This window comes from Electrophorus electricus, chromosome 5 (assembly GCF_013358815.1).
Source record: "Electrophorus electricus isolate fEleEle1 chromosome 5, fEleEle1.pri, whole genome shotgun sequence".
Lineage (NCBI taxonomy): Eukaryota > Metazoa > Chordata > Actinopteri > Gymnotiformes > Gymnotidae > Electrophorus > Electrophorus electricus.
Genome location: NC_049539.1, coordinates 1,302,501 through 1,320,000, shown reverse-complemented (window position 1 = coordinate 1,320,000; position 17,500 = coordinate 1,302,501). Strand labels below are relative to the sequence as shown.

Below are 17,500 nucleotides of genomic sequence, written 5' to 3'. Positions count from 1 at the left end.
CTGTCTGAATGTGGTGAAGAGTATGCGGAAGTGGCTGTGACGGCTGCCTTCGTCGGCCCACATGCGCACCACGCCGATCGCCGTGCTCAGCATCACGTCGTTGGCCACCGTGCTGCAGAACTTGCTCTTCAGGTTCTCCACAGAGCTGCTGCCGTCATACACGGCCACGAAGTTACGCTTGCACTCGTTAGAGTTCTGCATCTCATAGTCTAGAAATCGCAAGTATATCTAAAAGATATATACAGCAAGAGCAACAGCAAATGAGAGAGAGAGGGAGAGAGAGAGAGAGAGAGAGAGACACTTGTTTCCAACACATGCTTCAGCAGACTATGACTTTACACCACATAAAGGTTTTCAGTAAAATCATTTCAAAATTGTTCAGCATCTACACTGCACAAGCTGTCATTGTGTTCACGACACCAGTGGCTTCAAAATCTTGTATGGCTGTATATCTTATGGAGATCTCTGGAGCTGTAGTGCCCCTTTGCTTTCAGCTGAGAAGGATCCCAATAATGACACAGTGTCGGTAAACCCAGCTCAGCCTCTCAAACCGCCACAAAGCCCAGGCCCTGAGACAGAGTTTCTGGGTTCTTCTCGCGAGCTTGTGGTCCTAAATGCACCTCTGGAAATTTTAAGCTCACTACTGTGAAAGCCCTTTTCACATAAACATGAGCACAGTCGCAGCGTTGGACAGATTCAGCTCACGACTACCAGAGAACATCACTGCCCATAAGCTGTGATTATTACATTTAAAGTGAGCCAATCAAAACACATTTCTGTGTATGTGTGTGTCTCTCGCTTGGCCTCCTGGGAAATGAAGTCTTTAAGCCAACAGGCTTCCTGTGCTTTGGTCCTGTCGGCGCTCTCTACAAGAGCACAGCAGCTGTCGCAACTCCAGCAGTCAGTGAGGAGGTGTTATGGGATGTCGTGTAGACACCATCAGTGGGTGCATCCTTAAGACACCACACCACCACACAATGTCAATCATTATTAATGGTCTGGATAGCTCCGCCCCCTCCCTGTTATGTCACCACCACCAAGTCTGATCTGCATATTCACACCCTGCAGTGTGGGAAGAGCATAGATGTTAAAATAGAACCAATGCTGATGTATGAAAATGTGAGCATAGGTCAGCACCCAGTGATGAAGACTGGCAACCCCAGTGATGAAGACTGGTGACCCCAGTGATGAAGACTGGTGACCCCAGTGATAAAGACTGGCAACCCCAGTGATGAAGACTGGTGACCCCAGTGATAAAGACTGGCAACCCCAGTGATGAAGACTGGTGACCCCAGTGATAAAGACTGGAGCTCCAGTCAGAGAACTTAAATTGAGATTTTCCAGCAGGAAAGTCACTAATGAAATAGAAGTACATTTTTTTTAATGTGTTTGTATTTGCATCTGGTAAAGAAACCAAATATTAGCATCTGAAATTAACTAGTAATTTGCATGAAGTTATGCTCCTAAACTCAAAGAATTGCACACTGGAAAATTAATTAAAAGTAAACACATTTCATTAAACTTCATAAAGTTTGCTTTAGCTGAAACTGCTACAGAAAAAGGCTTGTGAGAGATAACATTCAGGGTTAATTCTGATCAATCTGACATGAGTAATTTTACAAGTCATGAGAAGAAAACCTTTTGATATAAGATTAGGTCAATAAAAAGTGAAAGATGAATTTAAAAAAAGTGAACATGTGCACAGCCCCTGGGTGAAGGGTTACCCACCCACACAGCCACACGTGCCCCACACGTGCCCCACACGTCCAGGGTGAAGGGTTAGCCACCCACACAGCCACACGTGCCCCACACGTCCAGGGTGAAGGGTTACCCACCCACACAGCCACGCGTGCCCCACACGTCGTGGGCGAAGGGTTACCCACCCACACAGCCACACGTGCCCCACATGTCCTGGGTGAAGGGTTACCCTCTGTAAGGCTGCCCTACTGGCTGGATGGGTCAGTGAACCTTTAATACAGCTTACACCTTCCTATGTGTAACTTTTCTACAGTTCGCTTTGTACCGTTGCTATATAGAATCATGTTAATCTTAATTCAAATAGATCTTCAGTGTGTGTGAACACACGTCAGGCTCAGTGAGTTCGACTGAGCTGTCTGTGCTGCACAACAGTTCTGTGGGAGTGTGTTGAGACTAAGCACACTACTGGTAGAACTTCGGTTATCACATTAGACCTTTCAGAACTGGAGCTCAGTAATAATGTTATGATCCACTCTCATATGCTTACATATGAGCCTCCAGTAAAAACATTTCACTGCGTGTTCACCATTTCACTGCGTGTTGTACTGTGTATGACTATGTATGTGACAAATAAACCAAACTTGAAACTTGAACTTGAAAACATCAGGGAACAGCATGAAAACAAAGACAAGAGCCAACAATTACTGATCACCATGATCTAAATCTATCTATCTATCTATAGATATATAAATAGATAGATAGAGAAAGTTCCAGAGAAAGCTCTAGAAAAAGCTCTTGAGGAAGATTTCCATGGACTTCAAATACCAACACCCAGAGATACTCTTTTCCTCTTTGACCCTCGTAAACAGGAACTCACTTCTACTACGCCTTCATACTTCTACTAATGGACAAAACTGTCCCTGGATAAAACTCTTCTTGGACAAAGCTGTCCATATACAGCATGGATACTGGAACACCCTTGACCTTTCCTTGGCCATTTTCCCAAGAGGAACAGGCGTTAGCTCCAGGATTCTTTCTGTGTGAGTCATTGTCTGTGGATTGAAGCATGTGCACCTTTAGGCCGGACGCCTCGTCTTGATTGCATGAGTCGGCTCTAATTAGTCTTTGCAGTGACTCTTTCCCCATTGGATAGCTTGTTCTAAGGGGGAAGGGGGGTTATGTCTAGGGGGTATGTGTATGTGGGAAGGAGTTATCTCCTTGTGGTGTGTATGTAGTGTTATCTCTTTGGGCTATGTGTGTGTGTATAAATGTGTGTGTATGTGGTGGTGTTATCTCTGTACATTTGGGGTGTTATCTTTCTGGGGTATGTCTGTGTGTGTGGAGGGTGGAGTTATATCTTTGTGGTCTTTGAGCTGTGTGTGTATGTGCGTATGTACAGGATGTCTTTGGACCGTGTGTTTTGGAGGATGGTTTTATTTCTTGTGGCTGTAGGGGAGGAGTTATCTCTTTGGCACCTGTGTGTGTGTGTGTGTGTGTGTGTATATGTGTGTGTGTGTGTGTGTGTGTGTGTGTGTGTATGTGTGTGTGTGTGTGTGTGTTTGTGTGTGTGTGTGTGTGTGTGTGTGTGTGTGTGTGTGTGTGTGTGTGTGTTTGTTAGTGTGTGTGTGTGTGTGTATGTGTGTGTGTGTGTGTGTGTATGTGTGTGTGTGTGTGTGTGTGTGTGTGTGTGTTGTGCGCCTGTGTGCGGTAGTATCTCTGGGTCATGTATAGATACACAAACTCACTCACTTCCTGTGCTGACTGATCTGTTCCCGATGCCAAATGACTTAATATTCCATCTGTGTTCAAAGAGCGAGAGAAAGTTCTGTGTGCACAGTGAGGACCCGAAGCCACCTACATGTGACGGATGCTACTACACACCATGCGCTGCATGCTAACAAACATAGCCTCCCCCCTGCACTAGTCCACCTGCAACCCACGCGTAGAGCCTCCAGGACGGAGCTCATGTGTCAGGCAGACTGCAGGCTCCTGGGCCTAATTGCTGGAGAAATATGAAGCCCTCTGAGATGAGAGAAGGGAGACATCTGAACGGAGCTCTGATGTGATTACAGGCAACACAGCCTTCCTGCCATCTGTGCTCAAAGCACACATGCCTGTGAGGGAGTCTCTCTGCAACACCACTGATGTAAAGCCATTTACAGGATTAACTCCGCCTGCCAGAAATGAAGATGTCTGATATATGTGGCAACCAGACTATAAAAAACAATTAGACTCTAATGGAAAAGACAGTCATAATGGACCTTCCAATCACTTTAAAAGTATTAAAAGTATTAATAGTCCAGAGAATACTAATACTCCAGCCAGCACCCTGTCATACGTTAATGGGGAGTTTTAGCTGGGGGAACATGCAAAGTCTCAAAGAACAGATGAAGTAACAAAATCTCTTTTCCCCTTTGAAATCGCTGCAGCATATAAGCGTTGCGTGCAGTCAGTTATAAGCAGGTAAGTGTCTCAGTCATTCCTCCAGCGGAGACAAGCATGGGGACACACCCAATGCTTGCAAGGACATCAGATAGCAGTGAAATCAACTGGTAAGACAATGAATCACATTAGACCCAAATATTCCCAGCCACTCAGCACAGGGAATCGGCGTCCGTGGGGGGAGGAGGTTACTGTCCTGTGGAAAATGATTTCAAGGTGGGACAGCACTGTGGTGTGGACACACACACACAGACACACACACACACACACACACACACATGAATATACACATGAACACATACATGAACACACTCATAGAAGCTGGCTCCAAAGTGGGACCGCACAGTGGTGTGGACACACACACACAGTTTCAGACACATACACACGGAAAGTGGTTCCCAGGCAGACAGCCCAGTGGCGTAGAGAACCAGACTGAGCTAAAGACCATGAATATTGATAAGGTGACCATAACTCAGTAATATATGACAGAAGTGTGTGATGTTCCCAAACAGAGCAGAGAACAGGCTAGTAGAAAAAAAGAGAGAAAGATAGGGAGGGAGAGAGAGAGAGAGAGAGAGAGAGAGAGAGAGAGAGAGAGAGAGAGAGAGAGAGAAAGAGAGATAGAGGGACAGGGAGAGAGAAAGAGAGAGAGAGAGAGAGAAGGAGAGAGAGAGAGAGAGAGGGAGAGAGAGAGGACACGTACACACACACACACACACACACATGCACACATTCACATGCTCACTCACACACGCTCACACACATACACGCACACATACACACACACACAGACACATTCAATCACACACTCACTCACACACTTACACTCACACACACATACACACACACCAGCCCAGGGTAGGTAAGATGAAGGAGTCATGTGGTAAGGGAATCTGCTGCCAGTGCAGTTAACCTGGATCTGAGATTCACCTGTCCAAACATCTGCCCAAACACCAGTCCATCTTTCAAAAGGTCTTAATGGAAGCACAGAAAAACCTGCTAAAAACAGCAAGCTGTTTACTAAAGCTGGTTACTCAAGCTGTTTACTACAGCTGTTTACTAAATCTATTTACTACAGCTTTGGTTGAGGAGGCACAAATATTGAGGGGCTGTGGTAGGGGCAGAGGGGCAGAGAGGGAAGTGGATGGTCAAAAGCCATCCGTCTTTACTCCCAGCCTTCCACCGTGACAGGGGCAGTAGTCCTTGGAGATAGCCTCCCCCCACACACACCCTACAGGTTGTCGAGCCAGGTCTCCTCCTTCAGGCAAAATACCACAAAAATGTTTGTTCACGGATGTTTGCTCGTCTCACAGACCAAAACACTCTGCAGTCCGGCTGGAAAGGTGCCCAGGCGTTTATAGCGCTTCAGGCTCCAACACGCGCTAACTGAAACCAAGTGTGTGTGAGTGGATAACACGGCGGAGGGTCACACCACAGCCTGCTTACTCACCTTGGAGCTGGGAGGCGCTCGGACATACCACCTGCAGTCTACTGCCTCCGCCGGGGAGGCCTTGCCCTCTCGGGTGACCTGCTGCGATTCTATAATGCCTTCGGGTCCACCCATCTCGAATTCACAAACTGCAGACAGACAGACAGACATGGGGTGGGGGGTGGGGGGGGTCAGGGAGAAAGGGAGTGTGGGAAAGCGACAGAGAGAGAAAGGTTATGGCTAAAAACCCCTGTGGCATGGTGGCTGTGTGTGGGGAGTGTGAGGGCAGTGAGTGGGCAGTGTGAGGGCAGTGTGAGGGGAGTGTGAAGGGAGTGTGAGGGGAGTGTGAGGGCAGTGAGTGGGCAGTGTGAGGGCAGTGTGAGGGCAGTGTGAGGGCAGTGAGAGGGGAGTTTGTGGGGAGTGTGAGGGGAGTGTGAGGGGAGTGTGAGGGCAGTGTGAGGGGAGTGTGAGGGGAGCGTGAGGGCAGTGTGAGGGGAGCGTGAGGGGAGTGTAAGGGCAGTGAGTGGGCTGTGTGTGGGGAGTGTGAGGGCAGTGTGAGGGCAGTGTGAGGGGAGTGTGAGGGGAGTGTGAGGGCAGTGAGTGGGCAGTGTGAGGGCAGTGTGAGGGGAGTGTGAGGGGAGTGTGAGGGGAGTGTAAGGGCAGTGAGTGGGCTGTGTGTGGGGAGTGTGAGGGCAGTGTGAGGGGAGTGTGTGGGGAGTGTGAGGGCAGTGTGAGGGCAGTGTGAGGGGAGTGTGAGGGGAGTGTAAGGGCAGTGAGTGGGCTGTGTGTGGGGAGTGTGAGGGCAGTGTGAGGGCAGTGTGAGGGGAGTGTGTGGGGAGTGTGAGGGCAGTGTGTGGGGAGTGTGTGGTACCTACAAGGCAGAGGCTTGGGGACCCCCATGTCTTTAAAATCAGGATCTATAACACACAGAATAAATAACACATTTTAGTACCAAATCTATAACTGGATGCCTGTGTGACGTCGGTGTTCTGTCTCTGTGTCTGATATGATCCTGTGTCACCATCATAAGCGGTTAACCACAGAGCACAGGATGAAACATTAATCAAATACTTAAATACTTCAAAGGATGGAAGAAGGTGGAAGAATTTAGTCCTTTCATTAATGAAAAAGTCATTCATTAATTTGATTGATGTTGTCCAGGGAAGGTCTGGATCCTGCTGTTCTCCTCATTCCTCCGTGTGATGGCAACTCATGTGCTGTTTTGTTTGTTTTGTTCTCTGGTAAAGTTCGTTATTTTTTTGCTTTGTCTTGGTTCATGTGTGGTGTTTGTTTTCGTCCAGATCTCTCAGGTCTCTTGTTTGTTTCGATCATTTATTAAAATACCTCTCTGCGTATGTACACTCCTACTTCCTGCCTGCCACAACATTACAGGAAGTACATACCTGCAGGAAGTCTTGGTGTGGGGTAACTGTTTCTGGCTGCTGCTGTATAGCACTGTGTTATAAAGTACTGCAACCAATCAAAGTGCTTTCAGATGGACAATAACATACGCAGATATGTAGCCGTAAAGACACAGAGCATGTTATGTGTCCATGTTATCTAACTGGTATGTTAGGACACTGTTTCCCTCACGTTCAGTGTGCGTAAGCCGCGTATGAGACCAAGTCTTCAGTGAAAAGTGTCTAAACTTTTGTATTGATGCAGCAAAGATTGCAACATATACTCTATACGCTGTGGATTGCAAAAAACATGGTTTGTTGTACAAATTTAGACGATCGGCTATCTGACGTTTTTATTTGATCATTTAATTTTGAGGAGAATGTTCATGGTTTTGAAGTCAATATGTTTGCTTGCAACATGCAAGAATTTGGCATTTGGGAGAATGTGTTCAGGTGTTTCAGAGCTGAGACACTAGAGCTCATTCCTGAAATGTGTGTGAGCAGCTGAAAAAAACAGTAAAGGAATAGCTTGAATGCTAATGAGGCTAACAACACATGGAAGGTAGTAGCTCCAATTAGCATATTATAATTTGCATAATTCTAATTGGCAGGTGTCCACTTTCATTTGTTTTTGGCAGTGCAGTCGTGTCATTGCACACAATGCAGGTATTTTGGAACATACAGAGAACAAAAATGGCAGTATTTTTACAGAAGGTTGTTAGCTGGCTCGAGTCTCTCAACTCTCTATCTATCTATCTATCTATCTATCTATCTATCTATCTATCTATCTATCTATCTATCTATCTATCTATCTATCTATCTATCTATCTATCTATCTATCTATCTATCTATCTCTCTCTCTCTCTCTCTCTCTCTCTCTCTCTCTCTCACACACACACACACACACACACACACACACACACACACACACACACACACACACACACACACACACAAAATAACTTATTGATTTAGGGGGAAGGTACTTGTCTTATCCCTCTGTCAGTTCCTGTCTCCCCTGTGCACTGATGCAGTCTTGGTGTGTGTGTGTGTGTGTGTGTGTGTGTGTGTGTGTGTGTGTGTGTGTGTGTGTGTGTGTGCATGAGTTTGTTCATTACTGTTCCCCAACACACTTCTTCCTCTGACAGCTACAGTGTGCTGGAAGATCCAGGTAACACGACGCCCATACCAACATGAGCACCCAGACTCAAACGTTAGGACGCCGACTGTTCTGGAATCAGTTTCAGCTTTGTCTAACAATGTGCCCAAGTAAAACCTCCTCTTGGGGGATCATTCCATATCCTCCTCTACCACAGAGACACAGCTCTGCTCTGGCAGGGGTGGACTTGGGAAGCCAGTGTGTCTCCAGAATAACTGTGTATCTGGGAAGAAATTTCTCTGCCAAATGTGACTCCCACCGCCTGACTACTGCTCAGAGAATTCAGATCAGGTCGTGACCCGGCCCTCATACTAACCAGCTACGATACAGGAATAATGAAAGAATAACATTACAGAACAAGGGTGAAAAAGCAGAGAGACAGAGAGAGCAAGAGAGAGAGAGAGAGACAGAGAGAGAGAGAGAGGGAGAAAGGGAGAAAATAAAATTGCTATATCAAATGAAGTTCACTGACAGTAAGAAGATGAGATTTGTGATCAAAGGGTGGGTTGTTTTGGAAATTGGAGCAGGGCTCCGGTGTTCGCATTCCCGACCACACCCGAAGATCTCCCTCAACTGCGGAATGCCACACGCTTCATGCTGAACACTGAATGCCAAACACAGACTTTGGATGTGCGTAGGAAGCACTCAGGCTAAGTGACCTATGGCTCACTTCCTCACATCTGTCTCTCTCTGCTTGCGGTCAGTTCATTTAAGGTGGCTCTCACACTCTGGTTTTCATGGCGAAGGGAGAGGCTCTGACCATGTGTCCACATCAGGTGGTGTGCAGGTAAAGAGCTCTGATCCTCCAGGTCCCTGCGCTGGATTAAAGAGATTAAAGCGTCAGGGCCAGCTGTCCGTCACAAGCTTGCACACGCAGCCACACGGGAGGCTCCGCATTACAATACGTCAACATGACCCGTGCATGAGTCAATATGCTCAGTGCAGAGAGGAACAACACACCTGCGCCGGCATACAGGGGTGCACGTGTGCATACGCATGCACTAGCGCAAAGGAGTGCATGTGTGCACATGCATATACTAGTGCACAGTAGTGTACAGGTGTGCACTGGTGTACACATCCACACACACGCAGTCTTTTCAGCAGCAGTTCTATATATTTTGTAGGGTTGGGGGTTGTGTGCAAGAGTTTGGAAATCAAAATGGCAGCTGGTTAATGAAAAAGGGCCCCCGGGGTCATGGGAGCAGGTCCATCCGGAACGGGTTTAGCACAGCTTAACCCGGAGCACGCAGGCGTCCTGCTCGGCCACTGGCCGTGTTGGCATCAGGATGGAGAACGTGCCAGTTCGCGCCTCTCATCAGTGCAAGCATCTGCTCTGTGTAAATCACCCCAGAAAGAGTTCTAGTACAGATATGACCAAACTCAATCAACAGGGGTGGAAAACAAACTCATAGCTCATACTGAATCAGTGTGTGTGTGTGCGGGGGTGTAATATGTAACTCATCTCAGAGTCCAGACAGTAACACAGGTGTGAATCTCTCCAGCGGGAGACAGAAGAATGAAAGAAATGGCAGTGAGTTAACATGACTAACTGCAAAGAGACACTGAGCTGCTCAGGTTTGACAATATTGTGTGCGTGTGCGTGTGTGTCAGGAATCGATTGCAGGTTTAATTGCACAGGGTTTGTCCAAAGATGTAGTCACATGAGGAGCAGAGTTCACAATCCAAACAACTTTAGTCAAATATACAAGAACCAGTACAGGAACAGGAGAGAAAAGTTCACTATAACACAAACCAAATAACTATTTATAGAGGGACAATTATAGAGGGACACACTAAACACAGGTGCTACTAACAATCAGGGGACTGAGAACACAAGCAGTTTATGGGTGTTGTAGTCCATAGAGGGTCGCTTACTTATGGCTGTGTGTATGTTTGTGTGTGTCTGTATATGATGTTATTACTTGCTTAACTATTAATATAGTCAAATCATATTAAACAATAACCCATGTCGGGCTGGAACATCAGTCCCAATAATGTGGTACTACTGACTGTTTTAATCTTCTGACAGATTATTTTAATCCCAATATTTACAACATAGTTTTTAACATTTTTTTTTTGCTTATCATCATCCAAACTAGGCTTAAGATGTATATACCTCCACCCACAATGCCCTCACCAGTCACACACCTCCACCCACAATGTCATCATCAATCACACACCTCCACCCACAATGTCATCATCAATCACACACCTCCACCCACAATGTCATCATCAATCACACACCTCCACCCACAATGTCATCATCAATCACACACCTCCACCCAAAATGTCATCATCAATCACACACCTCCACCCACAATGTCATCATCAGTCACACACCTAAACCCACAATGTCATCATTAGTCACACACCACCCACAATGTCATCATCAATCACACACCTCCACCCACAATGTTCTCACTCTTCACAATAGTGTGATACACTATTAGGTTTTACTTCTGCTTCTGCTCAAGTGTGTGTGTGTGTGCGCGTGTGTGTGTGTGTGTGTGTGTGTGTGTGTGTGTGTGTGTGTGTCTTTCTCTTGCTTCAGTGCAGGATAGTGCACTGATCCATTTATGGCTTAGGTTTCGGCTTCTAAACAAACCAAAACTGCATCAGTATTCATCATTATATCTTTACCTGAAAGATTAATAAACATGCATTCATAATATAATCATATTAATATAACATTAATATTATAAGATTAATAAATATGTAATCATAATATAATCATTAATCATGTACTCATAAGGGCCAGCTAACCTACACATGCATATATATATATGTACATAGCTATATTGTACCTATATATATATATATATATATATATATATATATATATATAGAGGAACAAATATAGGAGCATAGCTCCTTATATGGAAATGTGTGTGTGTGTATGTATATATATATATATATATATATATATATATATATATATATATATATATATATATATACACATTTCCATATAAGGACAACTAGCAGCTTCATATACTGAGTGCACTACATTTCCCAGAGGTCTTGTTTCTTTTTTGTTTGCTTCCTAGTGACATTTAAGTAGCTGACTAATTAATATCTTCCAAGGTGCTAAATTGGTTGATCAAACTAATGAATTACTTCAATGAATCATTAGCAGACTGAGCTGACAGAGGCTCTGAACCCACCACTCTGTCTGGCAGACACACTCCCAGGACTTGTCATTACTTCCTAACTGAAGGCAATTGAGCTTGTCACGCTTTCTCTCTTTCTCTCTTTCAAACACACACACACACACACACACACACACACACACACACACACACACACACACACACACACACACACACACACAGAGCTATGGATGGAGAAGAATCATGCATGAGGTCATGTGATCAGCTGTCCCTCACTACATTCCTGCATACACTGGGAGGTTTTCCTGGACATGTCCTGGTTTGAATACACAATGATGCGAGTATGAACAATAAGCAGCACTTAAATCTGTTTAGAGAACACTACACAGTGTTTAGAGTACACCAAACAGTGTGTTTAATGAATACTGAACAGTTTAGAGAACAACAAACAGTGTGTTTAGTGAACACCGAACAGTGTTTAGAGAACACCAAACAGTGTTTAAAGAACAACACACAGTGTTTAGTGAACACCACAGTGTGTTTAGTGAACACCGAACAGTGTTTAGAGAACACCACACAGTATGTTAGAGAACACCAGTGTGTTAAAAGAACACCAAACAGTGTGTTTAATGAACACCACAGTGTGTTTAATGAACACCACACAGTATGTTAGAGAACACAGAACCGTGTGTTTAATGCCAAACAGTGTGTATGGAGTGCAAATGTAGTGGGAGAGAAAGACAAGTTAAACTGAGATGAACCAAATGCAGAGATGTCTGCCATGTGCTGATAATATTCAGCAGTCAGTACTGTGCTGGAACACCATCCTCAGCAGTTAGGAGAGGGGTGTTTGTTATGTGCTGCAGTCAGACTCCTTAGGACGTGAAGCTGTGCTATCAGCCCTTTTCTCTGGCTGTAAGGTTTAGGGAAACTCCCTTACATATTACATATTCCAGATGGAATGCCTGCAAAGCTCCGCCCCAAGAACAGACTGCAGACACGCCCCCTCAATGATTGAGCTTTTATTTCAGCCACTGGCTGGGTGTGTATTTATTTCCCTGGAGAATATGAATGAGCAGTGCGGGTTTTGCTTGGGGGTGTGGGGTTGGGTGGGCACACCTGATAGCAGCCAATAGCTTCCACCTTTGAGCTGTCTGACAGGCAACTGTTCATGTGTGGGTGTTTTTGTTTAAACCTTCCTCTCCCAGATGCAATCACCTCCATTCTGGTTCTGCAGTCATGCGATAAATCAACACTATGCTAACGTCAGCTCCATCACACCAGTTCTACATATCAGAAAATTGGGAGTAGGGCCAGAGCTCTGATGCATGTTTCTGAGGGTAATTAAAGTGTTTGACTCGATTTTTGTTGCTTTTTTGTGTGCTTGTTTGATTGTTGCTACAACGACTCTACATCAGTCAACAAACATTTATTCTCAGATTCCCTGAGTTCTCCAGGTTATGTATGCAGAGCTGTTTAGTCCTGCAAATTTGGTCTAAACCAACAAACTAATAAATGCAATACGAATCCAAAACACGGGCCGAAACACTTGTGGAAAAACGTCATGAGCTGGCACATCAGGAGGAAGAAAGGAGTAACTGTGAAAGAGGCCGAGCGGTCCAGAGTGACCATACGGAACGTCTGAAGCACCTGGGTTGCACCAACCACCGGACCTCAGCGCGAACATCCATCTCAGTTTCTTACGGTGGGGTTTGGAATTTCCCAGTAAAGTGCATGAACTGGCTATCGACGAGAGAGTTGCTGGCACGGAGCAGCTCGGATCTGGGCACTAACAAACAGCGAGACTTGTGAGGCAAGCTGTGTCCTGACAGAGAACCTCAGCAGGATGTGTGAGGACATCAGAACCTCAGCAGGATGTGTGAGGACATCAGGACCTCAGCAGGATGTGTGAGGACATCAGGACCTCAGCAGGATGTGTGAGGACATCAGGACCTCAGCAGGATGTGTGAAGACATCAGGACCTCAGCAGGATGTGTGAGGACATCAGGACCTCAGCAGGATGTGTGAGGACATCAGAACCACACTTCACACTTCTAACCCATACAAACACTATCAGAACCCACAAACTGCTGACCTGGCAAAACCACGCCCAGGCAGGAAGAAATAACGTCCACTGAACTTTTAACTTGTGGGTTCGTTATAAATTAATTCAAATTTATACTGGACTGATAGTTTTACAGTACAGGTGGCTTTGAACTAAAAACTGGTTGTGAACTGGCGGTGAACTGCAGGGAGGATTCCTGTGGCTGGATCCTGATCATACTTTTGGATCTGTTCAACAACTCATAACGTATCTGCCTGTCTCAGAGAGGAACTGACACTGTGTTGAAGCTGATTGGCTCCAAATCTGGTCCTCTGAACAAACGTTTGTTCTCTGATCAAAACAGAGGCAGCGTTCACTCCAAATGCCTCATTGCTGGATTTATGCCTGCATTAGGAAAAAGACATCAATCCATGTCTCTTAGCTGACGTCGGACTAAAGCGGATCTATGACACACAGCGTTACAGAACTACCAGGACCTTACAGGGATATTTTAACACTGGCTTATGCTGGGTTTGTCTGCACAATAAAAAACAGCTCACACTACAGGCAAATATTCCCTAAGAGGAACATGTTTGATATGGTGACTCATAACAGACGATATTATAATACATGGAAAATATGCTGTAATACAGTGAACTGGTGTACTTTATTAATCAGTGCTAAGGAGAAGAAACAGGTCAGGTAGTAGACACAGGCCTAGTGGTAGAGACACACACACACACACACACACACACACACACACACACACACACACACACACACACACCTAGTGGTAGAGACATTCTGTACATCCACATAGAAAGTGTTCGAGTCAGTCTGCAGACTTACAGATGAAGTCTAAGCCTTGTGGGGCTTTGGACTCTGACTCAATCTCCTCTTAGGTAGCGTTCCTCTTTTCATTAAGTCACCTGGAGCTCCAAAATTTCATGTCTAAATTGTTTAAATACATTTACAAACACTCAACCCTTTGTACCCAATTTACCACTAATAAATACTTCCATTAAGACGATGAAGTGAGTGGTGAGGACGCCGAAGTCAGGGGAAGCGCTCTGATCAGTCAAAAAACAACGAATCTAAATGCAATCATGTGTCATTACTGCCTGAAGGCCTGATATCGAACCGTCAGGTGGGGCTTTGTTTACCTGCTCCGCTCATGGGCACAGAGTGGTGTGTTACTACTCTCTGCTCACACACTCCATCCCCGCTCAACATGTCTAGGCTCTCCCGACTGACCCGGTCAGCCTGAACGAGGGGTTTCCACAGAAGAGCGGCCAAGTGGATTGGTTCTGACATGAGCACTTAGCATAATGAAGACAGTTAATCCTCCCTTTCCTTTGTAAATGTTCTGGTGAGGGGTCCTGATTGGCTATGCAGCACTGGGTGATCTGTATCTGACACGGAATATTATAAACAACAGCGCTTCCCACCGAGACCCCGCAGCAGAGAGCGCTTTGTTCTGAGGAAAAGGCAATGATGATACAAAGCAACAGGTTGTTTTGACCTTGTCACTTAACACCCAATGAAGCTGATGGTGTCTGCACATCCAGCCACCACAAATCAAACCGCGCTTGAGTAAAAAAACCTTATGTGTAAGCAGAAAAATCACTGAAATATGAAATATCCCAAACTCATGTGCTTGAGCACACAATTACACGCTACACCAGCACATGGCGTTCCTGAATGTTAGTGTTTGTGTCTCGTCGTGAGCGATTTGTCAGAGTGGAGGAGGATGAGGATGGTTTAATGGAGTGTGAGGAAGGTGGACTGTGTTGTTTCTCATGAAATAATGGAACATCACAGCTGCTTAAAAACGTCCTCGAGCCTTATGAATCTTCATCACACGCACACGCACATAAACACACACACACACAGGCACATGCATAAGCACACACATACACACGTGCACATATGCACACATAAAAAAAATATTTCTGTAGTTTGACATGATTCTTGTCAAATGACCCAACTGCATTTACGCAGCTAGAAAAAGGAAGAGAAAGAGAGAGAGAAGGGGAGGAAGGGAGAGAGGGAGGGAGAGAGAGAATAAAAACGAACAAGAGATAAACTAAGCAGCTACAAAGCCTGAAAGTGCAGCGTTCCCCAGCCTCACACAAAGCAGAAACGCTCAGGAGCCCACACAGGCCCAGCCAGCTCCACCCCAGCGTGTAGGCACGCAGAGAACCTGAGTCTTGGATCGTCTCCACGCTGCTCCACGGGACCTCCATCTGGCCCACCACCCAGACTTCACTCTCCACAACATGTACGACGGCTTCACCCACACAAGGAAGGTGCATGGACTTCTGAGAAGCTCCATAAAGACACAGCCTGGGTCACAATCCCATCTCACCCAGGATTACACAGCCTGGAGGAATCCTCAGACCAGATCTTTGGTCTATCCGTAGATATGTTCCCTGCCCCGCCCCCATTCCCGCCCTAGTCCCGCCCCGGTCCCGCCCCCGTCCCGGTCCCGCCCTAGTCCCACCCTGAGTGCCACCAATTTTCACCTGTGGCTGCAGAGTCCTCACCTGCCTGCTGCTTCACAACCCACTCAAGAACAAGAAGCAGAAAGGCTCGCCCATGAAAAAGCCCCTCCCACAACAAACACCACAGAGCTACACTGCAGCTGTAAAAGCCCCTCCCACAACAAACACCACAGAGCCACCTCCTCCAGCTACAATAACACCCTCTGTTACACCAGCCCCATGTTACACCAACCCCCTGTTACACCTGCCCCCTGTTACGCCTGCCCCCGTTACACCAACCCCTGTTACACCTGCCCTGTTACACCTGCCCCCTGTTACACCTGCCCCCGTTACACCAACCCCTGTCACACCTGCCCCCATTACACCTCCCCCCCGTTACACCAGCCCCATGTTAAACCTGCCCCGTTACACCTGCCCTGTTACATCAGCCCCAGTAGCAGTAGCAGAGCCAGAATGGTGCTCACACACACATTCAGAGACACATGTAACCTGACCACACATTGATGTAGCTCTAGTAAAACACTGTAGCTCCAGGACAGTTAGACTCTGATGTGCTGCTTTAATAAAATAAGACAAATTCTCTTGCGATAAGCTCAGCAACAAAACTCCAGGTGGCGGGGTATTGGTCTAAATGGTCCATAGAGCCCGCCCACTTGTAGAGCCCACCCACTCGTAGAGCCCGCCCACTCGTAGAGCCCGCCCACTCGTAAAGCCCGCCCACTCGTAGAGTCCGCCCACTCGTAGAGCTGCTTTAACCTCAGTGCTGTTGCCATGTTAAACCTCCTCACAGAATGAGTGAAAGAATTTCACATATTATCCCTGTACCAGTTAAGGCAAACTGCTGATAGTCATACAGGTTAATATGAAGCCTAATTAATGTGTTCATTAATTGATTAATATGAAGCCTAATTAATGTGGCTTTCCTCCTTTAGAATTCATCTGGCCGTGTTCATCAGCATTTACCAGCACGCCACTCACACACTGAACTTTCAGTCGCCCTGCCTGTGAGTGTGGGAGCATCGTCTCACGATAACAACAGCCTGCGCTAAACAGCTTTATTCTCTCGTGTATTCCAGACAAACTCCGCACCACACCCACTGGAATGTCAATACAAAGAAATGACCTGAGAGAGAGAGAGGGAGGGGCCAGGAGGTGGAGAGAGAGAGAGAGAGAGAGAGAGAGAGAGAGAGAGGAACTCTCTTTTGTAACACATAACCCAGTGGCGTTTCATCTCAGCATCACACATCATTAAAATTCTGTCAAGCAAAAGACTCCAGAGGTTTCCCCTCTTCATCAGCCCTGTGCACTCCTTCTCTCCCTCCTTCCCTCTCTCTCCCTCTCTCCTCTTCCCTCTCTCCATTTTCACTCTCCCTCCTTCCCTTATCTCTCTCTCTCCCCCCAATGCAGGTGAAAGCAGTATTTATTTCTTTATTTATCCATTTTGCAGGAACCAAACTCATCAGCTCGGTGTGTGTGCATGCCACTGTCGTCAGAGTCGAGCGATTTCATCAGACCCCAAATGACGGATGGTTGTGGGAGGTGGTGTGTTGCCGTCTGTCTGACGTGCTCTGTCATGTGCATGCGGGTTTAATTAGCTTTACGCCTGCCACGAGCTCGCCGGTCTCACCGGAAGCCTCAGACTCCAGCAGGAGTGGTAAGAGCCTTGTACCTCTGAGGCAATCCAAGGGGAAAGCGTTTAAAATGTCTGAATTGT

General features: G+C 46.3%; 1 protein-coding gene across 3 annotated transcripts in view; it reads right to left on the bottom strand.

The window, feature by feature from the left end:
* neto1l (neuropilin (NRP) and tolloid (TLL)-like 1, like) overlaps window positions 1–17,500 on the bottom strand; it is a 67,874-nt gene that overhangs the window by 14,558 nt on the left and 35,816 nt on the right. For all 3 annotated transcript variants that reach the window (XM_035526506.1, XM_035526505.1, XM_035526507.1), the window contains exons 5-7: window positions 6,445–6,486; window positions 5,591–5,718; window positions 1–228 (exon numbers count right to left, since the gene is read on the bottom strand). The exon at window positions 1–228 is cut by the window's left edge and continues 1 nt beyond it. In XM_035526506.1, coding sequence (XP_035382399.1) covers window positions 1–228; window positions 5,591–5,718; window positions 6,445–6,486 — 398 coding nt within the window. The remainder of the gene's footprint in view (window positions 229–5,590; window positions 5,719–6,444; window positions 6,487–17,500) is intronic.